General features: G+C 38.4%; 1 protein-coding gene and 1 long non-coding RNA gene across 3 annotated transcripts in view; one reads left to right on the top strand and one right to left on the bottom strand.

The window, feature by feature from the left end:
- Positions 1–19,769, top strand: part of HIF1A (hypoxia inducible factor 1 subunit alpha) — a 53,090-nt gene extending 33,321 nt beyond the window's left edge. For both annotated transcript variants that reach the window (XM_023231961.1, XM_023231954.1), the window contains exons 7-15: positions 3,763–3,869; positions 5,546–5,693; positions 8,095–8,315; positions 9,289–9,575; positions 11,696–11,818; positions 11,946–12,379; positions 15,904–16,012; positions 16,899–17,025; positions 18,453–19,769. In XM_023231961.1, the coding sequence (XP_023087729.1) occupies positions 3,763–3,869; positions 5,546–5,693; positions 8,095–8,315; positions 9,289–9,575; positions 11,696–11,818; positions 11,946–12,379; positions 15,904–16,012; positions 16,899–17,025; positions 18,453–18,604 (1,708 nt within the window). In that variant the 3' untranslated portion in view covers positions 18,605–19,769. The remainder of the gene's footprint in view (positions 1–3,762; positions 3,870–5,545; positions 5,694–8,094; positions 8,316–9,288; positions 9,576–11,695; positions 11,819–11,945; positions 12,380–15,903; positions 16,013–16,898; positions 17,026–18,452) is intronic.
- Positions 1–22,607, bottom strand: part of LOC111555685 — a 32,252-nt gene extending 9,645 nt beyond the window's left edge. The window contains exons 1-2 of the long non-coding RNA XR_002735599.2: positions 22,416–22,607; positions 14,834–14,905 (exon numbers count right to left, since the gene is read on the bottom strand). This is a non-coding gene — a long non-coding RNA (uncharacterized LOC111555685). The remainder of the gene's footprint in view (positions 1–14,833; positions 14,906–22,415) is intronic.
- Positions 22,608–26,344: the final 3,737 nt, after the last annotated feature.

The following is a 26,344-nucleotide window of genomic DNA, read 5'->3' as shown; positions in this document are numbered from 1 at the left end:
TTCTTGTCTGTAAGCATCAGTTTCTTCATAATACTAACTTGAAGATTATATGAGAAAACCAATTTAAGCACTTAGCCATAATATAAAGTAGACAAGAAACCCGACCCCATTGGACAAGGAAATGTGACAGAGCTGTGTCTTTGGAATCACATGTTAGATTCACTCATAGCTTGCAGCTCTGATACTTACAATGTGGCCTTGGCCTTGGTACTTAACCATTGTAAAACTCACATTCCTTATCTATAAAATAAGAATCATGGCCGGGTGCGGTGGCTTATGCCTATAATCCTAGCACTGTGGGAGGCCAAGGCGGGTGGATCATCTCAGGTCAGGAGCTTGAGACCAGCGTGTCCAACATGGTAAAACCACATCTCTACTAAAAATACAAAAATTAGCTAGGTATGGCGGCATGTGTCCGTAATCCCAGCTACTTGGGAGGCTGAGATAGGAGAACTGCTTGAATCCAGGAGGCGGAGGTTGCAGTGAACCAAGATTGCACCACCGCACTCCAGCCTGGGAGACAGAGTGAGATTCCATCTCAAAAAAAAAAAAACATACCTCAAAAGGATGTTGTGAGGATTAAAGAAGTCTGTTGAGTGCCTAGTGGGCATAGTGAATGCTTCACTACTGGTGTCAACTTTAAGAAAATGAATATAGAAAAGCTAAGAATTATTTTAAGGTGTTTACTACTAGTATTTATGTAAATGTATGATGGAACAGAGATTTCCATCCTATTTTGAGGAATTATTTTTTATTTTTTTGAAAACTTAAGGTAACAAAGTAGAGGGGAGGCCAGGGAGAAAGGAAGGTAATGGAGCAAAAATGACCCTCTAGTTATAGCAGAAAATTAGCAAAATGATCATGACAGGAGTTAACAGTAAAGACAGTCAGCTCATATATCAACCAAGACAGTTTTGAGTTTGACCAACAGACTGTTACTTTCTGTAGAGCTCTTTCCAAGAACTTCTCGCATCTATAACTCCTGAGAACCAAGCTATGGAAAAATTTTGCTCAATTTTAAGAAAATCTAACATATCAAGCTCCTAAACTCCAAAATATTCCACAAATAGCTGCTATTTACTATACTCAGTAATAATCATTTAAAATTATTCAGCACTTTATTTGAGCATCTACTATGTTCATGGGACTAAAGTAGAAATGAAGATGAACAGTTCCTGCCTCAAAATAAATGAGTCGTAGACTGCTTTAGATCACGGCTTTCCTAGTCCATTAAAAACACTTTTTGGTCATATTTTCTGGACACCCCGACCCCTTTGGTATAGAATATAACCTATGTAATTCTCTAAAGTTAAATTAACTTCACCTTTCTTGCTTCAATATGTGTAAAACTGACCTTCTAGGAAAGCATGTACAGTTTATATTTTTGACTTCTTGGTATCTTTTAGTGATAGACACACCTCAGATTGAGAAGCACTGATGGACATTAGATTAAATCAGCTTCCTATGACAATATAAACAAGACCCTCATTAATCTGATCCCCCTATCTACTTCTTCAGCATCATCTCTTATCTGTCTCCACTAACTGTATTATAGAATCTTTGTTACCCGCACCACATTAAGCATTTTAAAAAATCTTTTGTTTATGCCGTACCTTTTTCCTGAAAGTGGTTTTGCCTTTCCTTTGTCTCTCTCTAGTCATAAGTCTCCTATAAGAGGCTGTTCCTCATTCTACCATTCCTTTGCATGGATAGGATTCCATGGAATAGATTCTCATCACTGCATTTATCACATTATTTCCTAAGTAGTACAGTACATCTGCTGGAAGATTAGCCACGTGTTGAGTTTTGTCTTTGCATTTTCATGCCTAGAATAATGCCAGGCACATATGGGCATATTAAGATTTGAATAGTGAAAAAGTCTTTAATTCCATGGGGATTTTATTTAAACAGAAAAATATAAGACCAATTAAAATTATTTTTAAAGCATAATTTCAAGAAATATGACTGATTTTGTTTAAAAACATGTTTTCCTTTATAATGCTGCCACCTGGTGTTGCTGTGTTCAGAGATGGCCCTTTGTAAAGAATTGAGGGTTTGGGCTGAGTTTGGTTTGGTTTTTGACAAATCAGCTTTTCATTTATGCATTTATTTTGTAATAAACTATGGAAGATCTTGCCTTTAAGTGTGAGAACACAAGCAATGTTACTTTTATACCTTTATAGGATATCTTGGCTATGTCCTTCCTGTAGTTAAGTGGGGGTTTTTTTTTTTTTTTTTTTGAGGCAGAGTCTTGCTCTGTCGCCCGGACTGGAGTGCAGTGGCCGGATCTCAGCTCACTGCAAGCTCCGCCTCCCGGGTTTACGCCATTCTCCTGCCTCAGCCTCCCGAGTAGCTGAGACTACAGGCGCCCGCCACCTCGCCCAGCTAGTTTTTGTATTTTTAGTAGAGACGGGGTTTCACCGTGTTAGCCAGGATGGTCTCGATCTCCTGACCTCGTGATCCGCCCGTCTCGGCCTCCCAAAGTGCTGGGATTACAGGCTTGAGCCACCGCGCCCGGCAAGTGGGGTTTTTTTCACACACAGCATGTTATATAAGGTTTGCTTGCACCTCAGTTAGAAAGTCCTCTGAAATCTAAAGGCTGAGAATCTAAAAGCTTAACTCATGTTTTGCTCCTAGAAAGACTTGAGAAGAGAGTATTTCTGTTCAGGATGGTACTAAGAAGATAGCTTTCTCTTTCTCATGTCATGGTTGCCGTTACATACTGCTTCCAGAGAATAAGATCTAGTCACTGTCTTAAATAAAGATCTACTCTCTGCCAGCGAGATAGATAGGGTAATTGGATTGTTTTCCAATCTATTTTCATTTGAAATACTGTTTTATCTGAAATTACCCCCATAATTTCATGTAATGCCAAAAACTAAACTGAGTACAAGAGCATCTTCTAAAACCAACATAATTCCTTTAGTTCCCATTTAGTGTAGATGCTCTTTGGTTGATGATAATAGAACTGTGTAGTGGCTATTGATTTCTCAGAGTGAGGTGTTGCCTAGGGGCTTAAAAGTTACTACATAAAGAATTTGGCTTTATGAAAACATGTTATAGATTTTATCTATATTTTAAAATAAGTGTCAGTGACTACCTTTATAACTTTTACCATTTAATTTAGTAGTACTTCTTATCTGTTTATTAATACCCTGCCTTGTTACCAAAAGTATGTATAATGAGATGTGGTAAGAATAGGTAACAAGTAGGCCGGGCACGTTGGCTCACGCCTGTAATCCCAGTACTTTGGGAGGCCGAGGCGGGCAGATCATCTGAGGTCAGGAGTTCAAGACCAGCCTGACCAACATGGAGAAACCCCGTCCCTACTAAAAATACAAAATTAGCTGGGTATGGTGGCACATGCCCGTAATCCCAGCTACTCGGGAGGCTGAGGCAGGGGAATTACTTGAACCCGGGAGGTGGAGGTTGCGGTGAGCCGAGATCATGCCATTGTGCTCCAGCCTGAGCAACACGAGGGAAAATTCAAAAAAAAAAAGAATAGGTAACAAGTTTGGGTGAAGAGGATAAAAGAGTTAAATAACAGGACGAACCTAGAGGACTTAAAGAAATGTGTGGTATTGCATTTAATAACTGTAGTTCCTAAAGGTGAGGTGTAAATTTATTCTAAGCAAAGGAGGATGCTCTTTATTTTTGAAAATTCACTTATCCATAAGATTAATGCCTATCAGTTAATTTGGGAGGAGAAAAATTTTTATCAGTCTCCCTTTTTTTCTTAAATCTTGTATTTTTTACTAACAGAATTACCGAATTGATGGGATATGAGCCAGAAGAACTTTTAGGCCGCTCAATTTATGAATATTATCATGCTTTGGACTCTGATCATCTGACCAAAACTCATCATGATAGTAAGTACAATAGAAGAACTCAGAGATATTCTAATTACTTAACTGTTGCAACCTCTGTACAGTTTGGCTACCCATCGAATTCTCTGGTTAAAATGAACCAGTCTTCCCAGACTAAATGTGTTAACAGGCCTATTCAGTAGAGATCTTGACCATTTTGTGTTTTGTATTTGTTGCAACAAATATCAGTAAAAATAGAATCATTTAATCGTTGACAAAACTTGCTGGCATTTTAAATACAAAGACTTGAAAATCCAAATATTATAGAGTATTAAATAGCATAATTTTCAGAATTCACATAAATACTCAGAACAGTGGTTGGTATGTAAAAGGCACTCAGGAAATAGTTGTACAATCAATGAATATGAAGGTGGTGAACATCACATTTGGTAATAAGTACCATTTTTAAAAATGTTTATGAGTGCATAGTTATGTGTGTATATTTATGGGTTACATGAGATATTCTGATACAGGTATGCAATGCATAAGGGTAAATGGAGTACCTTTCACCTCAAGCATTATCTTGTGTGACAAACAATCCAGTTATACTCTTTTGGTTATTTTATTTATTTTTTCTTTTGAGACAGGATCTCACTCTGTCGCCCAGGCTGGAGTGCGGTTGAGCAATCTCGGCTCACTGCAACCCCTGCCTCCCGGGTTCAAGAGATTCTCCTGCCTCAGCCTCCCAAGTACCTGGGATTATAGGCGTATACCACCATGCCTGGCTAATTTTTGTATTTTTAGTATAGACGGGGTTTCGCAATATTGACCAGCTGTTCTCAAACTCCTGACCTCAGGTTATCCACCTGCCTTGGCACCTGGCCTCTTTTAGTTACTTTAAAATGTACGATTAAATTATTTTTGACTATAGTCACCCATAGCAAGTACCTTTGACATAAGATTTGGTCAAATTATTTTTGACTATAGTCACCCATAGCAAGTACCTTTGACATAAGATTTGATTCTGGATTTTACTCAAATGAATGTTAAGATCCCAAGATGTTAGACTTTGGACTATTTCACCTGTTTAATCTGTACCTATGCATGACTTCCGACTGTGATTGAGGATACCTGAATATCACTGAGTTTGTGTGATTGATCAGCCTTGAACTCAAGAGTAAATCCAAGTCTGCAGTCAGGACCGCACAATCCTCAAAATAATACCATCATTAGGATTTACTCAGTACTTTCTCCCAAATCAATATTTAATTTAAATTGCCTAAATTGCCAAAAGACTTACAATGTGGTATCAATTTATATTTAAATATGCTACATACAGCTTTTTAAAGCATCTTTGGTTCTCTGGAAACTTTAGTCAGAATTTAAGGAAGTTATTGTGGCACCATTTTCTTGAAAAAGGCTACTGATTATTCTCTAATGTTACATTTTCAACCTAAGTCATTAAAGAAATTTTAGTTACTGAAGATTGTATATTCATGAACTCTTCACTTAGCTCATTGGCAGCAAAGGAGTTTTATTTAGGGGGTTTGAAAAAGGAAATGGGTATATTTTCAGCTATTCTGGGACACACTGTCTGAATTTAAGCAGTTACAACTGATTCCACTAAATAAACATTTGTTTTCTAAAACAATGATCAGCATTCAGCATCTGTTCATTTAATTGAAAATTCAAAGTTACAATATTTTCTTTGCATGATTCTTCTTCCTTTTTCCCCCTAGTGTTTACTAAAGGACAAGTCACCACAGGACAGTACAGGATGCTTGCCAAAAGAGGTGGATATGTCTGGGTTGAAACTCAAGCAACTGTTATATATAACACCAAGAACTCTCAACCACAGTGCATTGTATGTGTGAATTATGTTGTGAGGTAAGTTTGAGAAATAAACGTTTTGGGGGAATAAATAGTGATTCTTTTTGGATATTCTGTTCATTTATAGGAAGATAAGATTATAAATATTAACTAAATTTTAATCCTTTTACATCTCTACCAAATTATTATTTTCTGTACTCTGACCTAGGTTTCCAGTCCAGCTATTCTACAGTGATACCACTAAATACTGTCAGTAGTTGTCTGTCCCCATACCTTCATTCCTATTTTTAAAAAGACCATGAAAAAACACCAGATCCATCGACTGGTTTGGTCTAGTTATACAGGTATCGGCATATATTATCTCAAGACAGCTGTGTTCTTTTTGTAGGAAGAATACTGACCTAGGTTTGTATCATAGCTCTAGCACTCATTAGCTCCCTGACCTTGGGGAAGTCTCTTCATTTTTCTGAATTTCATCTATGTAGATAATTGTTCAGAAGGTTATAATGAAAATTAAATGAAATTCTATAAGATTAATAAGCTGTATGATGTAATACATGGCTCTTGTATATTCATGAACTCTTCACTTAGCTCTTTGGCTTGTGAATATTATGTACATCACAATTTAATCTTTCATTTGATCTATTTTACTAGACTCCTGCCGCATCTAGTCTACTTGTCCACATTATTACCACCTTGTAGTCCACCTTGCCCATTACTGCCAGGCTAAGCTTTCTAGTGTGGATATCTCATCATCTTATTTTCCTTAGAATTTTAGTGATCTTTTTATCACTTCCAAGATAAACACTTGCCTAGGTGTATAGCATCCTTGTTTACCATCATACTCATGCATCAGAGATTTAACCTTCCCTTTAAAATCTAGGGTCACCCCTGTTAGGAAGACTTTGGCCAGTTTTTATTTTTGCCACTTCTGACACCATCCTTTAATGTTTTTATATGAGTGCCACAGTGTTGTTTTGTGACTTTACCATTATGTATGAATCTTCCACTTGGAATGTCTTTCTCTTCCTCACACCCCAGTCTGCCTAGCAAATGGCACTTGATCCCAAGTATCAGCTCATTAGCTTCTCAGTGAAGCAAGCCTTCTCTATTTTAGCAGTTATCACAGTGTATTTTAATTGTTTACATATCTACTTTCACAATGAGTTATAAATTTCTTAAGTTCAAGGGTTGGCTATTTTTATCTTTGCATTCTCAGTTCATTTCAGATAGTGAACATTTAATATGTTAATTAAAGGAGTAATTTACATTTAAGCCACTCGTGAAGATAAACTGTTGCTCATCATCCCTCTTCAACCCTATTCTGTAGGTGGTATCACCTTATGTTCTTACCACCAAAGAAAATATGGCCCCTCTCTTAAGGACTATCCTTAGATCATGCCTCATATGTTGATGCCAAAGAGTTCTTTTGTGCCAATTTCATAACGTGTGTCAGCACAATTCTGAAGATTTGTTGGTATCCTTCATGTACTTGACTACAAATTGCCTTGTCATCATCACTCTTCCCAAAGGATATCTGAAATTCTTTTTTTCTTTTTTTTTTTTTTTTTTTTGAGATGGAGTCTAACTCTGTCGCCCAGGCTGGAGTGCAGTGACGTGATCTTGGCTCACTCCACCTCCTGAGCTCAAGCAATTCTCGTGCCTCAGCCTCCCAAGTAGCTGGGACTACAGGCGTGCACCACCACACCGGGTTAATTTTTTGTATTTTTAGGAGAGACAGGGTTTTGCCATGTTGGCCAGGCTCTTGAACTCCCAGGCTCAAACGATCCATCTGCCTCAGCCTCCCAAAGTGCTGGGATTACAGGCATGAGCCACTGTGCCCAGCCTGCATATCTGAAATTCTTAACTGAAATTAGTCAAATTAACTTGTACTGGGAATTTTCTTTTTTAATTTCAACTTTTATATTTGATTCAGGGGATACATGCATAGGTTTGTTACATGGGTATATCATGTGATGCTGAGGTTTGGGGTACAATTGATCCTGTCACCCAGATAGTGAGCATAATACCCAACAGTTGTTCAACCCTTGCCCCTCTCTCCTACTAGTCCTCAGTGTCTGTTGATGCCCTCTTTATGTCCACAAGTAACCCAATGTTTAGCTCCCACTTACAAGTGAGAGCATGCAGCATTTGGTTTTCTGTGTCTGGGTTATCTCACTTAGGATAATGGTCTCTGGATGCATCCATGTTGCTGCAAAGGACATGATTTCATTCTTTTTTATGGCTGCATACTGTGCGTTGTATTGGGTCTTTATTTTGTAATAGCATTTTAAAACCCTAAATGTGACAAAGTATGCGTGAGTGATCATGCATCTCAAGAAATCTTAAAATGTTCCTGTCCATAAAGCAGAACTTTTTAAGACTTTTTCACAGTCCCCCTTCCCCTCACTGTGTCAAGTGCTCATTTGTGAATTACTAATTTCTCTTGTTTTGACAGTGGTATTATTCAGCACGACTTGATTTTCTCCCTTCAACAAACAGAATGTGTCCTTAAACCAGTTGAATCTTCAGATATGAAAATGACTCAGCTATTCACCAAAGTTGAATCAGAAGATACAAGTAGCCTCTTTGACAAACTTAAGAAGGAACCTGATGCTTTAACTTTGCTGGCCCCAGCCGCTGGAGACACAATCATATCTTTAGATTTTGGCAGCAATGGTGAGTAGTTATTTTGTTAATGCCCTAAATTGTGTCTGTTGCTACAAGCCCCATTTCAACTAAACATTACTTTGACGTGTTTTGTTGGTAATCATTTGGACATTACAAGCTAATATATTTTTATAGTTTTCTTAAATGTATTTGCTTAAATATTTTTGCCCTGATAATTTCTTACCATTCTTGCTTTTTTATATTGTTGGAAATTGTGCTTCAGAGTGTCCTTAAGGTATTTCTTCTTCCCACATAAATTTTTCCTGGCTACTCTATTTCTGTATCCTGCTGTCAGATTTTCTCCACAGTTTAGCAGAGTTACATGGAAGTAGGCATTGTTGCATTAAAGGATAAAAAGGCAGTCATACTATAACATGAAGCATTGAAGATGAAAACTGCAATTTTAAAGTAGAGAACATTTTAATGTATAAAAAGGTTGATGTTGCCTTTTGTCTTTTATGCCGTAGAGATTAAGAGGAGGTATCAATAGTGGATTGTAAAGATAACCCAGACTTATGGTTATACTATACTATTATATGTAAACTTTCTGATGAAGGAAAATTTGTTAACATTTTGTTGTTTGATGAATTAGACAAACCTTTCGTGAAAAAGAACACAAATTTTTTGTATGTTAAAATCCCTGTGGCCGGGCGCAGTGGCTCACGCGTGTAATCCCAGCACTCTGGGAGGCCGAGGCGGGTGGATCACTTGAGGTTAGGAGTTCGAGACCAGCCTGGCCCCCATGGTGAAACGCCGTCTCGACCAAAAATACAAAAATTAGCTGGGTGTGGTGGTGTGCGCCTGTAATCCCAACTACTTGGGAGGCTGAGGCAGGAGAATTGCTTGAACCTGGGAGGCAGAGGTGGCAGTGAGCCAAGATTGCGCCATTGCAATTCAGCCTGGGCAACAGAGCAAGACTCTGTCTTAGGTTAAAAAAAAAATCCTTGTATACTTTAGACTGACTCATATTTTTTCCCCACAGACACAGAAACTGATGACCAGCAACTTGAGGAAGTACCATTGTATAATGATGTAATGCTCCCCTCATCCAACGAAAAATTACAGAATATAAATTTGGCAATGTCTCCATTACCCACCTCTGAAACGCCAAAGCCACTTCGAAGTAGTGCTGACCCTGCACTCAATCAAGAAGTTGCATTAAAATTAGAACCAAATCCAGAGTCACTGGAACTTTCTTTTACCATGCCCCAAATTCAGGATCAGCCACCTAGTCCTTCTGATGGAAGCACTAGACAAAGTTCACCTGAGGTAGGTGTCATGATATAATCAGAAAGAGACAACTTTCAGATTTTAACATTCAAGAATGTGTTTATAAGTTTGACTCAAACACTCATTTGAACCACAAATTACATTTGTGTGTGTGTTTGAATTTTAGCACTTTAAAATTATTGCAAGAGCTATTGCCTAACTTAGACCTGAGCATGTTTTAGGCTCAAAGATAGTCAGGAACATGGGAAGAAACTAGCTTAATATAAACCAAAAGGTGAAATGTACATTGTTTCTCTATTATTTATATCAGTAGGACAAAAACATCTTGAATTTGGACATTTAAAGAGAATAGTACTAAGTGTGCTCAAGGTAGCCACAGCCTATACCTGTTACCCCTTTTAGTTTGTTCTATTGTGTTTTGTTTTGTTTTGAGAATCTCACTATCACCCAGGCTGGAGTGCAGTGGTGCAATCACAGCTCACTACAGCCTCGACCTTCCAGGCTCAAATGATTCTCCCACCTCAGCCTCCCAAGTAGCTGGGACTACAGGCCCACACCACCATGCCTGGCTAATTTTTTAACCTTTTTTTTTTTGTGGAGTCAGGGTTCTTACTACATTGCCCAGGCTGGTTTTAAACTCCTGGGCTCAAGCGATCCTCCTGCCTTGGCCTCCCAGAGCACTAGGATTACGGGCGTGAGCTACCATGCCTGGCCCATTACCTCTTTGAGTTGGAGAGCTGTCTGGTAGCAATAGACTTAACAGGGTTTAAATGGGAAAGGACCTTATAAATTCTTTGCCCAATGTAATCCAATTTCCATCACTATTTAGAAATTTTGGATAAGTATAACATGAAAATAACAAGTGTTACATAAAATACTTAGTAACTGGTCTTTTTTATTCTGGATCTGTCTTGATTTTAATTGTCCTATAAACACAATAAAAATAATCTTTAAAGGCTAGGCTGGACAAGACTGGAGATATCACACAGGGCTCTATTTCTAAATCTAGAACGATTCCATTTTAGGGCTTCGTACATCTAAAAATATACTCAGGAGTAGGGCAACTTAGATCTGAACATTATAACTTGATAAATGAGGCATAAATAAGCTTTGATAAGTGGTAAATAATTCTACATTAAATATTTTTTGGATAAAACTGACAAGCTAAGAGTAGGAGATTTGACATCTGATAGCCTTGTGGTGAATGAATATATATCCTATGCTCTGGTTGCTTAATTTACCCAGCACAAAAAAAATGTTTGGTTCATCTTGGTTTTTATCTAACAAAAGTAAATCTAACAAAAACATCAGAATGAGGAAAGCAAAATTTCTTGTTTAGAATACACAGCTATAGTTTTTTGTTAAAATTCTTGCCCAGAACTCTTAAAATAGTAATAATGTACATTCGTTCAGGTATATGCAGGTAAAATAACTTAAGTTTCTACTCCCACCCCTAACAATAGCTGTGAGATTTTTACGTAGCTCAGTCACCAAAGGAATGAGCCTTCTCAGTTCAAAGATAAATTCCAGTGAATGTAGCATCTAGTTAATTGGTCAATTAGGTACCATTGTGGGATGTGAATTACCAAATAGGTTTTATTCTTTAGAATAAGGTGTTTCTTTTCATCTTAATTTTGTAAATGATGTTATATTACATAGTCAGAAATATGTATATTGACAAAATTAGTTACCAGTATAAGCTTCAAAATGTCACTATTTTCACTTTTTTTTTTTTTTTTTGAGATGGAGTCTCACACTGTCACCAGGCTAGAGTGCAGTGGCATGATCTTGGCTCACTGCAGCCTCCGCTTCCCAGGTTCAAGTGATTCTCCTGCCTCAGCCTCCTGAGTAGCTGGGATTACAGGCATATGTCACCATGCCCAGCTAATTTTTGTATTTTTAGTAGAGACGAGGTTTCACCACGTTGGCCAGGATGGTCTCAATCTCTTGACCTCGTGATCCACCCGCCTTGGCTTCCCAAAGTGCTGGGATTACAGGCGTGAGCCACCGAGCCCGGCCTAGTTAAATAAAATTTGATAAACACAATGGACTTGGTTGTGTGTTTTCTGGTTTTTTTGAGATCTAGTTTGAAAATTCTGACAACTAGCAAAATATATGGAGGCTTCTTCAGGAAATAGTAAACGTATTTCTTTTTACAGCCTAATAGTCCCAGTGAATATTGTTTTTATGTGGATAGTGATATGGTCAATGAATTCAAGTTGGAATTGGTAGAAAAACTTTTTGCTGAAGACACAGAAGCAAAGAACCCATTTTCCACTCAGGTATATGAACTTACTTGTTTTATATTAAATTTCATTAATTTTTAGTCTGAAGTAACTTTGAGTTTCACTTGTTTTTTATTTATAAAGTGTGGCCATTGTAAAAACTCATGTATTTGCTGTTTTAAAGGACACAGATTTAGACTTGGAGATGTTAGCTCCCTATATCCCAATGGATGATGACTTCCAGTTACGTTCCTTCGATCAGTTGTCACCATTAGAAAGCAGTTCCGCAAGCCCTGAAAGCGCAAGTCCACAAAGCACAGTTACAGTATTCCAGCAGACTCAAATACAAGAACTTACTGCTAATGCCACCACTACCACTGCCACCACTGATGAATTAAAAACAGTGACAAAAGACCGTATGGAAGACATTAAAATACTGATTGCATCTCCGTCTTCTACCCACATACATAAAGAAACTACTAGTGCCACATCATCACCATATAGAGATACTCAAAGTCGGACAGCCTCACCAAACAGAGCAGGAAAAGGAGTCATAGAACAGACAGAAAAATCTCATCCAAGAAGCCCTAACGTGTTATCTGTCGCTTTGAGTCAAAGGTATTTATGTGTAACATTCAAGTTATAGTTCTTTTATTATTTTTGAGATTATGTGATAGTACATGATTTCTAAACTTACAGCAAACTTTCTGATATATATGCCCTAAAGCACATTCTTGAGCACTCAAAAAACTTAACCTCATATATTTTTGTTTTGTTTTTTTTCTTTTTCTTTTTTTTTTTTTTTAAGACAGAGTCTTGCTCTGTCACCCAGGCTGGAGTGCAATGGTGCAATCTTAGCTCACAGCAACCTCCGCCTCCTGGGTGCAAGTCATTCTCCTGCCTCAGCCTCCCCAGTAGCTGGGATTACAGGCATGTGCCACCACGCCCGGCTAACTTTTTTTGTATTTTTCGTAGAGACAGGGTTTCTCTATATTGGTCAGGCTGGTCTCGAACTCCCAACCTCAGGTGATCCCCCTGCCTCAGCCTCCGAAAGAGCTGGGATTACTGGCCTGAGCCACCACACCCCAGCCCTATTTTTTCTAAAATAATTATAAATTCTAAAATTACCTATCTAAATGTGGGAGGGTCTTTCGACACCTTTAAAATAAAATCCAGCTCAGTTAAGTTCTGTAAATATGTAAGAGTTGGCTCAGATGTACTTGCAGTTGTTTAAATCAGACTAGTTAACTACCGTTGCTACTTAGATGCTTCCATTTCTTAGAGCTCTTTTTTAAGCTTATCTGAAGAAAAGCCCTTCCAATTTAAGGGTTATTTCCAATTGCACATTCCAAATTAAGCCTTCCATCTTCAGCATTCAATATAGATATTTACAAGCCCCTCTTTTAAAATTTTATTATAGTTAACTTGTATTAAAGTTGCTTTTATTTTTCACTACATGTTTGTAGAACATTAGCTATATATATATTGTAGGCTACATAGGTTTTCTAACTCTATACCAGAAATCTAAGCATGAATTATGACATTACTTCTATGGGGCTAGTTCAAACAAACATATTGGCACAACCCAATTTTTAAGTTATACTTTCTGTATATAATTTGTAAGGGGATTTCACATATTTTAAGTTTGAGGCTATAGCTAGAAGAAATTAAGTTTTATCTAGTAAGTGTGTGGAAGAGGGGAATGATTCCTCCTCCACTATGTCTAGACTAAGCCAGATATCAATAGCAATAGGAAAGAACCACTGTCGTAGCCAGAGCACATAGCTTTTTTTCCCTTCCTAGCATTCCCACCTTGACCTAGAGTGCTGGGAGATGTCTTTTCCCTAAGCTTGGAAAAGATCTTGGGGCTTCAGATGAACTCAGAAGTACTTTCCGTTACTTTATTTACTGTGTCACTAACTCACTTTGGACTCTGAGCTCCACGAGGGCAATCATAGTGTCTTGGGTATTTTAGTGATACTAATACTTAGCTCATGACCTAATGTGTAGTACTTCCTCAGTAAATGGTTGTTGGGGCAGGGCGCAGTGGCTCATACCTGTAATCTCAGCACTTTGGGAGGCCGGAGCGGGTGGATCACCTGAGACCAAGAGTTTGAGACCAGCCTGGCCAACATGGTGAAACCCTGTCTACTAAAAATACAAAAATTTGCTGGGTGTGGTGGCACACGCTTGTAATCCCAGCTACTTGGGAGGCTGAGGCAGGAGAATTGCTTGAACCCTGGAGGCGGAGTCTGCAGTGAGCCAAGATCATGCCATTGCACTCCAGCCTGGGCAACAAGAGTGAAACTCCGTTTAAAAAAAAAAAAAAGGTTGTTGGACTGACAGATGCATGAATACAGTAATAAAAATGACAATCACTTCTAAGTTATAGTTTACTATCAGCTACAGAGGATGGGATATCCAGTTTTCTGAACAACTGTTCTCTTGTACTTATCAAAGCCAAAGGGTAACATATCAGATCACTTTAGCAAATTTTTTTTTTTTTTTTTCCCCTGAGACAGAGTTTTGCTCTTGTTGTCCAGGCTGGAGTGCAATGGCGTGATCACGGATCTCAGCTCACCGCAACTGCTGCCTCACCGGTTCAAGCTATTCTCGTGCCTCAGCCTCCCGAGTAGCTGGGATTACAGGCATGCACCACCACGCCCAGCTAATTTTATATTTTTAGTAGAGACAGGGTTTCTCCATGTTGGTCAGGCTGATCTCAAAATCCTGACCTCAGGTGATCCGCCCGCCTCAGCCTCCCAAAGTATTGGGATTACAGGCATGAGCCACTGCACCCAGCTAGCAATTGTTTTTAAACATTAGTTCCAATGTAGTGTACACTGAAAACTTTTATGAAAGGAATTTCAAAAATTAAACCATTAAAAACATAACTACTAAGTACTACTACTACTACAATGATATTTACATGATAGACTGAGTTACATTTCATAAAGACAATATATCTATATAAGAATTTTTAAACTTGCCTGTCTATATAATAGAAGTTTTATAGAAATTTTTTAAAAACCAAAGAAAACTGCAAAATAAGAGAGCAGTTAGATCACTTACCTATTTGGCATTCTCAACTATCTGGAACAGCAAGGAGCCATTATGATTATGCATTTGGTTTATGGGGGGGTCCTGAAAAGTCAAAATAATATAGCAAAGCTGATGTACTTTACTCATTAAAACAATTCTTCATGATTTAATATTAATTTTAGATATACATAGTTGATGTTTGATAACCAGATCAATACTGAGTGAAAATAGCATAGTGCGAAGAGCAGGGGAGGGAAGGTAGGGATCTGGAGACCCAGAGTGTGCTTCCATATCGCAACTAGTGAGCAGTAGGACTTTGAGTAAGTTACCCAATAGGCCTCAGGATTCTCATTTATAAAATGGGTATGATATGCCTGCCTTATCTGTCTTGGGAACTTAAGTAAGGTTAAAATGAACTAATGAACTTGAAATGTTTTATAAACTGAAAATGCTATACGAATGTGAAACTGATCTTGTATTTCAATAGTCCCAATAGTATCACTGCATTGTTATGTTAGGTGGAATAAAAGGATAATATTTAACTGTTTTGACTCTACAATAATGTCAATTTAGTTGTGTTCAGCTCTATTTTATAAAACAGGGATATGCATACTGTAGAAAATTTTCTGTTAAATTAAGCTTTGAAGGCCAGGTGCTCATGCCTGTAGTCCCAGCACTTTGGGAGGCCAAGGTGGGCAGATCACTTGCGCTCAGGAGTTTGAGACCACCCTGAGCAACATGGTGAAATCCCATCTCTACAAAAATATATATATATAAATCAGCCATAATCCCATCTACTTGAGAGGCTGAGGTGGGAGGATCACTTGATTCCAGAGGCAGAGCTTGGTTGCAGTAAGCAGAAATCATGTCTCTGCACTCCAGCCTGGCTGACAGAGTGAGACCCTGTTTCACCCAAAAAAAAAACAAGCTTTGACTTTTAGGGTGATAAACTTTAGTAATCAGGAGAGTTACGTTATGTATATTACATTCCTTAATATTGGAGAACTAAGGAATTATGTATTTTCTTTAAAAGAGCTCACTGGATATTTTTTAAAAAAATAAAAGAGCTATATTTTCATTTAGAATTTTTTTCTTTTCAGAACTACAATTCCTGAGGAAGAACTAAATCCAAAGATACTAGCTTTGCAGAATGCTCAGAGAAAGCGAAAAATGGAACATGATGGTTCACTTTTCCAAGCAGTAGGAATTGTAAGTATGAGAGTAGTAGGTTTTGCTTTTCTAGCTAATGTGCTATTTCTGTGTGTGTGTGTGTGTGTGTGTCCACGTTTCTTCCAAATCGTAAAGTTATATTTTCAGAATTTATACATTGGGTTTTTTTACTCTGTATATACTGGTTTTTAAAAATACAAATGTTTAATGAATACATTCTTGGTATAAAAATTCCAAACAATTCCAATGTATTTTGAATTAAAGAGTGAAGTTCTCCCCTTACTCCACCCTGAATATCACCACCAATCTCATTCTCTTCCCTTTAAGTTACTTTGCCTGATTAAAAGAACTGGTATTGGCCGGGTGCAGTGCCTCACGCCTGTAAGCCCAGCACTTTGGGAGGCCAAGGCGAGGATCACTTGAGGTCAGGAGTTTGAGACCAGCCTGGCCAACTTGGTGAAACCCTGTCTCTACTAAAAATACAACAATCAGCCAGGCGTGGTAGTGCACGACTGTAATCCCAGCCACTCTGAAGGCTGAGGCAAGATAATAGCTTGAACCTGGGAGGTGGAGGTTGCGGTGAGCCGATATCAGGCCACTGCACTCCAGTGTGGGCGAGAGAGTAAGAGTCCATCTCAAATTAAAAAAAGAACTGCTACGTTTTGGGGTAAGTCAATGGTGGTATAATACATTCTGATATTTTCAAACTAAATTAACTGGAAAGTATTTATAGACAGAATGGTCGTAATGGATGGCAAATAACTTTATGGTCATAATGGATAGCAAATAAAGTATTTAAAATAATTTAGGGTAGTATTTTAGAAATTGCCTATATAATGTTATTAAATTTACACCGATTTCAAGGTTTTTGGTTGTTTAAAAAAACTTGAACAAACTAAACTTGAAATAACTTTACTGTTTATAGGGAACATTATTACAGCAGCCAGACGATCATGCAGCTACTACATCACTTTCTTGGAAACGTGTAAAAGGATGCAAATCTAGTGAACAGAATGGAATGGAGCAAAAGACAATTATTTTAATACCCTCTGGTTAGTTTATTCTTTTTGACCTTGAACATCACAAAGACAAAATACATGAAACATTTTTGTTTAGGAGCTTCAATCTAAGTGAGAAATGACTGGTTTCTTAGCAAGATTAAAAAGTGAAGTTGCGGCCGGGCGCAGTGGCTCACGCCTGTAATCCCAGCACTTTGGGAGGCCGAGGCGGGTGGATCATCTGAGGTCAGGAGTTGGAGACCAGCCTGGCCACCATGGTGAAACCCCGTCTCTACTAAAAATACAAAAATTAGCTGGGTGTGGTGGCAGGCGCCTGTAATCCCAGCTATTTGGGAGGCTGAGGCATGAGAATCGCTTGAACCCGGGAGGCAGAGGTTGCAGTGAGCCAAGATGGCATCACTGCACTCCAGTCTGCGTGACAAGGGTGAGACTCTGCCTCAAAAAAAAAAAAAAAAGTAAAGTTGTATTTCATTTAATGGTCTTAATACAGAGATTAACATTTCAAGGTGGAGCTTTTCATTTTTCATAATTTTCTTTGACTTTTCTATGTCTGTGTGCTGTCAATATTGATAGAAGCTGAAATTTGTGAATTTTTATGACTACTTTTTGTTTTTCTTTTTTTTGTGTGTGAGACAGGGTCTCGCTCTGTTGCCCAGGCCTGGAGTGCAGTGGCATGATCATAGTTCACTGCAGTCTCAAATTCCTGTGCTCAAGCAATCATTTTACCTCAGCCCCCTGAGTAGCTCGCACTACAGACATGCCTCACCACGCCCAGCTGCTTTTTGTAGAGATGGGGGTCTCACTATGTCGCCCAGGCTGGTTTCGAACTCCTGGGCCTCAAGTGATCCTCCTGCCTCAGCCTGTGCTAGGATTACAGGCATCAGCCTCAATGCCCACCATATTTGTGCCTTTTTCCAAACTATTGGAAAAAGGTTTTTTTTGTGCCTTTATTGTATCCTTTAAACATTTCTGACACAGCAACAGTATCACTTGATTATACTTACTTTTTTAAAAGTTGTTGTTTTGGCCGGGCGCGGTGGCTCAAGCCTGTAATCCCAGCACTTTGGGAGGCCGAGACGGGTGGATCACGAGGTCAGGAGATCGAGACCATCCTGGTCTACACGGTGAAACCCCATCTCTACTAAAAATACAAAAAACTAGCCGGGCGAGATGGCGGGCACCTGTAGTCCCAGCTACTTGGGAGGCTGAGGCAGGAGAATGGCGTGAACCCTGGAGGCGGAGCTTGTAGTGAGCAGATATCGCGCCACTGCACTCCAGCCTGGGCGACAGAGCGAGACTCCGTCTCAAAAAAAAAAAAAAAAGTTGTTGTTTTGCCATGTAGACTAAAAACCCTTCCAGAAGTTTGCTTTATTTTCTATGATACCTAACACATTGTGGGTGTTTAATAAATATTCATTGACTAGATGAATGTATACTTACGTATCTCGTTTGTTTTTCAGATTTAGCATGTAGACTGCTGGGGCAATCAATGGATGAAAGTGGATTACCACAGCTGACCAGTTATGATTGTGAAGTTAATGCTCCTATACAAGGCAGCAGAAACCTACTGCAGGGTGAAGAATTACTCAGAGCTTTGGATCAAGTTAACTGAGCTTTTTCATAATTTCATTCCTTTTTTTGGACACTGGTGGCTCATTACCTAAAGCAGTCTATTTATATTTTCTACATCTAATTTTAGAAGCCTGGCTACAATACTGCACAAACTTGGTTAGTTCAATTTTGATCCCCTTTCTACTTAATTTACATTAATGCTCTTTTTTAGTATGTTCTTTAATGCTGGATCACAGACAGCTTATTTTCTCAGTTTTTTGGTATTTAAACCATTGCATTGCAGTAGCATCATTTTAAAAAATGCACCTTTTTATTTATTTATTTTTGGCTAGGGAGTTTATCCCTTTTTCGAATTATTTTTAAGAAGATGCCAATATAATTTTTGTAAGAAGGCAGTAACCTTTCATCATGATCATAGGCAGTTGAAAAATTTTTACACCTTTTTTTTCACATTTTACATAAATAATAATGCTTTGCCAGCAGTACGTGGTAGCCACAATTGCACAATATATTTTCTTAAAAAATACCAGCAGTTACTCATGGAATATATTCTGCATTTATAAAACTAGTTTTTAAGAAGAAATTTTTTTTGGCCTATGAAATTGTTAAACCTGGAACATGACCTTGTTAATCATATAATGATTCTTAAATGCTGTATGGTTTATTATTTAAATGGGTAAAGCCATTTACATGATATAGAAAGATATGCATATATCTAGAAGGTATGTGGCATTTATTTGGATAAAATTCTCAATTCAGAGAAATCATCTGATGTTTCTATAGTCACTTTGCCAGCTCAAAAGAAAACAATACCCTATGTAGTTGTGGAAGTTTATGCTAATATTGTGTAACTGATATTAAACCTAAATGTTCTGCCTACCCTGTTGGTATAGATATTTTGAGCAGACTGTAAACAAGAAAAAATCATGCATTCTTAGCAAAATTGCCTAGTATGTTAATTTGCTCAAAATACAATGTTTGATTTTATGCACTTTGTCGCTATTAACATCCTTTTTTTTCATGTAGATTTCAATAATTGAGTAATTTTAGAAGCATTATTTTAGGAATATATAGTTGTCACAGTAAATATCTTGTTTTTTCTATGTACATTGTACAAATTTTTCATTCCTTTTGCTCTTTGTGGTTGGATCTAACACTAACTGTATTGTTTTGTTACATCAAATAAACATCTTCTGTGGACCAGGCCCCTTTGATCAGCTTTTATGTTCAAATATAAATAATATTTGCTTCAACACCTCCAACTCATAAAATTGTTTACCAACAGTTTAAGCACTTTATGAAAATTACATGGTACTGGTTATTTCTACATTTATCTTATTGCCATCATCTTAATGTATGTGGAGTCCCTAAATGTCATGTTAAATAATAACAACCATAATATCCCATTGAAAAGAGTATGTTATTAGAAAAGAAACATCATTTTTAAGTTTCTGAGCTTATTAAAATGTTTAAACACAAAACTTTAGTATTTTTAAAATATGCGTGGGATGAATGAAGCCGTTCTCAGCATTATAGTCACATAATGTTACAAAGGCTAGAGTTTCTCTGAAGATTTCTAATCTATTCCCATTAAGAGATTAATACATTTAGACCTCAAATGAAGAATAATTTGCCCAAGCTTTAAAAGCAATACATGGCAGACCAAAAATGTAAGCTTAAGTTTCCTGACTGTAAAGTCAAACTTAGAACAAATTTGGTTTGTTTTTGTTTTAATGATACTGCATTTTAAAACAAAGTAGCTTTATCCTTTTTCTCCTGTATTTTTCTTTTGCAAAATAGCTGTATTCTTTATACTCATAATCTCATTTTAAAAAATCAGTGTAGAAAGATATTTCTTAAAACCAAAAAATCACTATGAATCCCTGCACCTACAGGTACAGAAAATTTTTATGAACAAATTATGTAGGAAGTGCCAGAGCCTTATGTCCTGTACCCTGAGGTATATATACTGAACAAAAGGAACTGAGCCACAGATATCTTAGGTGGCTGTTTTTATCTTAGAATGGAGGACAGTGATTACAATTATATGAAAATTTTGGAACAAAAGTTAGCAATACTAAGATTCAGTGCAAAATTGCGGGGGAGGGGCACACGTATATTTAACCACAAATACTGTGACCCAAAGTGCTTCAACATTTAGTTACAGATAGTAGTACACTAGAAGTGGTATTTTAGAATAAAGTAGTTGCTTAGTATTCACAGGTCACAAAACAAAAAATTATGCTTATGTAGCAGATTAGCTTCAGTTGAAAACTATTTGTAAATCAGTAGATTAATGACCAGCAGTTCAGGAAAATGACTTCTGAAAGCATTGAGAAGGGAAAGCTACGTTAAAGGACAGTACAGCTGGAAGGAAGCAAGTACTTACCTACTCAGTCACTCAGAAAACAAGCTACTTGGAATGCTTTAAGCTACAGAATAGAAGAACTAGCCCTTCCCAATTTTATGCACCGCCACAAATTTCTTCATAATGGTTTTAACCAAGGCTTATAACCCAGCCCTGGCAACTATAATTCTAGAATAGTTGTTCTCTCCTTAATATTCCTTTCCCCTCCCTATTTTATGGAACAGCTGTATTTCTTTTATACTCATAACCCAGAAAATGACAATGTATATTCTGAGTATAAAAGAAATGTAGCTATTTCATTAAAATACAGGAGAAAAAGAATAAAGCTATTTCAATTTTTGTAATGCAGTATCATTAAAAACAAGTTTGTTCTAAGTTTGGCTTTAGAGTCAGGAGACAAGCTTACATTTTTGGTTTGCCATCTATTACTCCTAGAGCTTGGGTAAAATCATTCTTCATTTGAGGTCTAAATGCTATATATAGTTCATTCATAGCAGTACCAGATAAGGGAGGAGTATATCTGTAGAGTATATAGTCTTGAAGAAGTGATCTAAGGTTCAGAGCTTTTGAGGTGGCCATCAGTGACTCCAAAGCCCATGGAGCTAACCACCCTGCAGTGCTAGCCAATCCAGTTGAACATACGCTTTTCTCCATTGTTAACTGTTTAAATAGCAAACAGAAGGCGGCAATGGAGGTGTGGAAAACTGAGGGTCCGATGTCACTTGAAAGTAATGAGATCACATAACACATTGAGGGAATGTCCTAAGAGGAGCGTCAGGGCATAAGTAGAAATGAATGAAAGTTTTCAAGTGCTATTTAGTGGGTTCTGAATTCGAACTAGAGATTGAGATCTCCAGTTACGGAGACATTAACTCACATTAACGAGGTAGTGAATGGGAAAGCACAAACTATAAAAGATTGTATCAATGTATGGTATGTTTTTCCCAGAGCTGTTTTGACTTAATGGCATAATAGATACAAGTTTTTATAACCTCACGATTACCATTCCAAATCTTGATTTCCTTCTAGAAACCTCTATACAGAAAAGATGAACTTAAAATTACTTGCTTTGTAGAAACTCAAATCTAAAAGTTAAAAATTTTCAAGTAGCAATACCTAAAACAAGTTGCAGAGTAAAGAATCCTCTTTTTTCTTTTTTTTCAACATTAAGATCTGGTTAAATAAAACCTTTGCAAACGTGTTGCTAGCTGGAACCAACAAAAATGTAAAGAAGAAAAACTTTTACTGTTTGTTTTAAGTTTTCCACTAACCACTTTGCTTGTATTCCGTTCCTTTAAATAGAGGTGAACCTGTCGTCCCAGATCGTTTTACAGAGAATTAGTGAAATCAGTGGAATTCGATACGAAATAGTCTCCCTGTAGGATAAAAGTTATACTTTACCATAAACCTTCCTATGAACGCGTTCTGGAGATCTGATGTGTTCACACCTTTCAGAGGTTTGGACATCATTTTTTATTCTTACCTGTAGTGTGGATAGTTTTTCCAAGACGCTGCCCAGACACCCGATCTCCGTGTACTATTGAATTTCCTTTATTCCCTTGTCTTGGCTCCATTCTGGGACGGAGAGGAAAGACAGGTGCCTGAGAGCGGGAGCGGTCAGAGCCCTGCGGGGAAAATACCAAGCACGCGGAAGGGAACCGGCACCCTTCTGTTCCTGGTGAGGCTGGCGCTACATGATGAGGATGCGAAACCCAAGCCAACCCGAGAAAATTCCCGAGCCCCGCCCGGCGCGCGGCAGGCCACGCCTCAGTACGTGCTTGGGCGCAGCACCGCAGTCCGGGCCCCCGCCCTCGGCCCGGGCCCCGGGCTCCGGGGCTCCGGCCGCGCAAGGTGGCTGCGTGTGCGCGGTGGGGTGGCTGCTGCCAGCTCCGCGTACGTGTGGGAGAGCATGCGGGAGGCCCTGGCCGCTCGTGGCCTGCGAACGGGCGGCGCCAGGCGCGGGGGGTCAGCCCTGGGCTTTGTCTTCTGGGACTTGTCAAAGTCGGAAGCCTAGTGCTTCCCCAAACTTTGTTTTTTAGATGGGGGGGGCGTGGGCGAATGGGACTTGGTGTGTTGCAGAGCTGTCTCCCGAAATTCCCAAGCAAATGCTTTGGGGTATGAAGTTTTTTCTTTATAGAACAGAAAAAGTTGAGTTCTAACAGATTGAACCGTGATTAGCTATATAATACTTTTTTTAAAAAAATTAGACATCTAGTCAAAAAAAGAGGAGTTCTATGTTTATTTAAATACATTCCTCTTAAAGCACTGAAAGAGTTCGTTTATTTTAAATAAAGCACGTTGAGATATGCCTAGTTAAGGATCTGGAAACTTTAGCTATCCCACTTGGTGCTGTTTTTATTTTGGGGTTTTTAGAGTGGGGGGTTGGCCTTTTTCCTTTTTTGATTTTATCATATGCCAACTATTGAGAATCCTTTGGGAGAAGATAATCTTGTTGGACAGAAGGAAGGTGAGTGTATAGAATACGGAAGAAGCTTGGAGCCTTAATCTCTGTAATAATTGGTATGTTCACATTGCACAATGAATTGTAAAGTACAAAGCCAGGTATTGTTTAGAGTAAATAACTTCGCCTCTGCATATCCGCAGCTCACTACATTTTACATTTTATTTCCATTTGTTTCCTTCAGGAAAATTCATTGTTTATGAGTTTCCTCAAATAGAATTTCATAGAAAGCAAAGGCACACTTTTCAAAAGTAGTTGAGCTATTTTAGATACTTTTGTACTGATAAAAACTGATCTATAGCCTCACTCATCATATGTGTGTGTGTTTGTGTCTAATTAGGGAGGTGCCCTTTAATGAAAATGCCATAATTCTTTTGGTCCTACGGATGCGTAATCATTATAGATGGACGATTCTCCATAGAAGAGAGCAGGCTGGTGGGGCTGTAATACTTACCACAAAGGGTCGTGCTTTTTACAAAGTAGGGAAACGCTGTGTGAAGCCAGACAAGTAGATTAGGATTCTGTGAAGTAAAATCTAATTTTAAAGATCTTTGAAATGTTAATATTAAAAACCCTATTTTATGTAGAGCTCCTTTCCAAATATGACTGGATAATATTATTTGCTCTTTGAAATGGATTTTTAAAAACAATTCTACATACAACTGCTATGGCAAAATCTTTCATAGGGGTACAGAAACAAGCTGGACAGAAGTCATTATAAACTGTTGCCTGACTCCCTAATCTGCTGGTAGAATATTAAAGCAAAAACCTAAAGAAAGTGACCTACAAATATGGAAAATTAGAAAGGAGCCAATACAGCCTGGGAGGTACTTTGCATCAGCCTTTGCCTCTTACTTAGAGTTTTCCCAGCTGCAAATATTTGTCACTCCTGTGAACTTCCTTATCACTTTCTCTTTAGCTTTCTCACTTCTCCTTTTTTTTTTTTTTAACCTTATAATTTTTGTGTGTCTTATCCCTCGTACTAAACTCTTAGTTTTTTCAGGGCATGGTTCCCATCTGACTCACCTTTGATCGGTCCTAAAACCTTCCACTCTGCATGCACAAAGACAACTCACACATGATCCAAGGTGGGAGAGGATGTCAGGTGTGACAGAGACTAGAGAAGAATTATGATCAGAGGAACAAAGTGGGGAACAGAACCATTTTCTAGCTCTTCCAGAGAGATCCATTCAATCAATGAATAGTATTTAGTGAGTACACGATATTATTCTAAGACCTCTAGGTGATATAAATATTCTAGAATATGGTGCCTGCTATCAAGGGTGCAGTTCTGTGAGGTACAAATTCAACTGTACTTGTGCAAACACAGTTGAAATCTAAATAGAATTTTTATTGGCCCTTTGAGATGTTCCAAGCCACCGTTACCTTTCCTTTTCATGGCTGTCTCCAGCTTGATAATCTCTGTCTCCAGCCCAGGGTGCTCCCCGCAGGCACCCCCAATTTGGCATGTCAAAAATTAACTCCTCATTTGTCTTCCAAATGCCTTCTCCTCTTGCATCTGCTGCTCAATGAATGGCACCATTCAGTCTGAAACCAGAACCCTAGAGGTCACTTGTCACTACTCCCTTATCTACCACATATAGTCTGTCACAGTCCTTTGCTTTCCTTAAATTCTAATTATGGAAACTTGAACATGTACAAAAGTAAAGAGACTATAATGATGCCAAAGTGTCTTTACAGTTTGTGTTCTCTGGGAAGTAGACTCTGAGATGGAGATTTCATGTGATTTATTGAGGAGTGCTTTTCAACACATGTGGAAGAGAAAGAGCAGAAGTAGGCAGAGGAAGAAACAGCTGAGGTGCAGTCCCAACAAAGCCTTCAGCAGCCACATGGGGAGCTCTGAACCGCAGCAGCCCTTGAGACTTGTCCCAAGTTACAGGGAGTGTGGAAGCCTTTACACCCCTACACTGATCAGTCTCTTGATGTGGGCTGCCCCCAGGAGACATGACCTTTGGTAGGGCAGGTTTCTTCACCTGAGACAATCCCCAAAAAGGGCTGACAGCTGAAGACCATCTTCTGCTGCACTTCCAGCAGCTAGGAGAGTAAGTGGTTCATTCCTGAGACATCTGTGTGTCATCACAGTGTCACCCACAGTGCAAGCTTTAATAGGGATCAACTCATGGATGATCTTTTTTTCCTGCTGTACCTCTACATACACACACGCACACGCAAGCATAGCCATTAATTTGGTTTTTGGGTTTTTGTGGGGGTGTTTTTGAAATTGAGTCTTGCTCTGTTGCCCAGGGTGGAGTACTGTGGCACGATCTCAGCTCACTGCAGCCTCTGTCTCCCGGGTTCAAGTGATTCTCCTGCCTCAAATTTTTGTATTTTTAGTAGAGATGGGGTTTCACTATGTTGGCCAGGCTGGTCTCAAACTCCTGACCTCTGGTGAGCCACCTGCCTTGCCTCCCAAAGTGCTGGAATTACAGGCATGAGTGAGCCACTGTGCCCGGCCAATAGCTACTAAATTTTAAATAAAATTTTTTTCCTGTTAAGAAAAGTAATCATATTCCCTGTAAAATATTATAATGATATAGAAATGAATTATGTAAGAAGTAAAGTCCTCTGGCACTCCACCTCCAAGGACAACTACTGTTTTACATTCATTATATTGTTCCCATTGAGAACATTTAAAATACAGAAATAACATAATCATAGTGAGAGAGAAAGGGCAGGTCTTTAACTTTCCTTTACCACCTTGGAATGTAAATAAATGGCTCCAAGTAAGAGAAGTCTCTAGATCTCTTCCAAATTTTCTTCTTTAAGATTGATAATCTAGTTATCCTTTACTCAAACTGTTCAGGAGCACTGAGAAATCCAGGGAGAAAAATCTTACAACTCAAGGCATTCCAGGCCTGGGGATCTCTTGCCTGTTTGTCCAAATTCTACCAACTTCTTTCCCTTGCGTCCTGTGTCCCAGTGATGTAACC

This window comes from Piliocolobus tephrosceles, chromosome 6, assembly GCF_002776525.5.
Source record: "Piliocolobus tephrosceles isolate RC106 chromosome 6, ASM277652v3, whole genome shotgun sequence".
NCBI classification, from domain to species: domain Eukaryota; kingdom Metazoa; phylum Chordata; class Mammalia; order Primates; family Cercopithecidae; genus Piliocolobus; species Piliocolobus tephrosceles.
The sequence above is the reverse complement of the archived record's forward strand: the minus strand, read 5'-3'. Positions and strand labels throughout refer to the sequence as shown.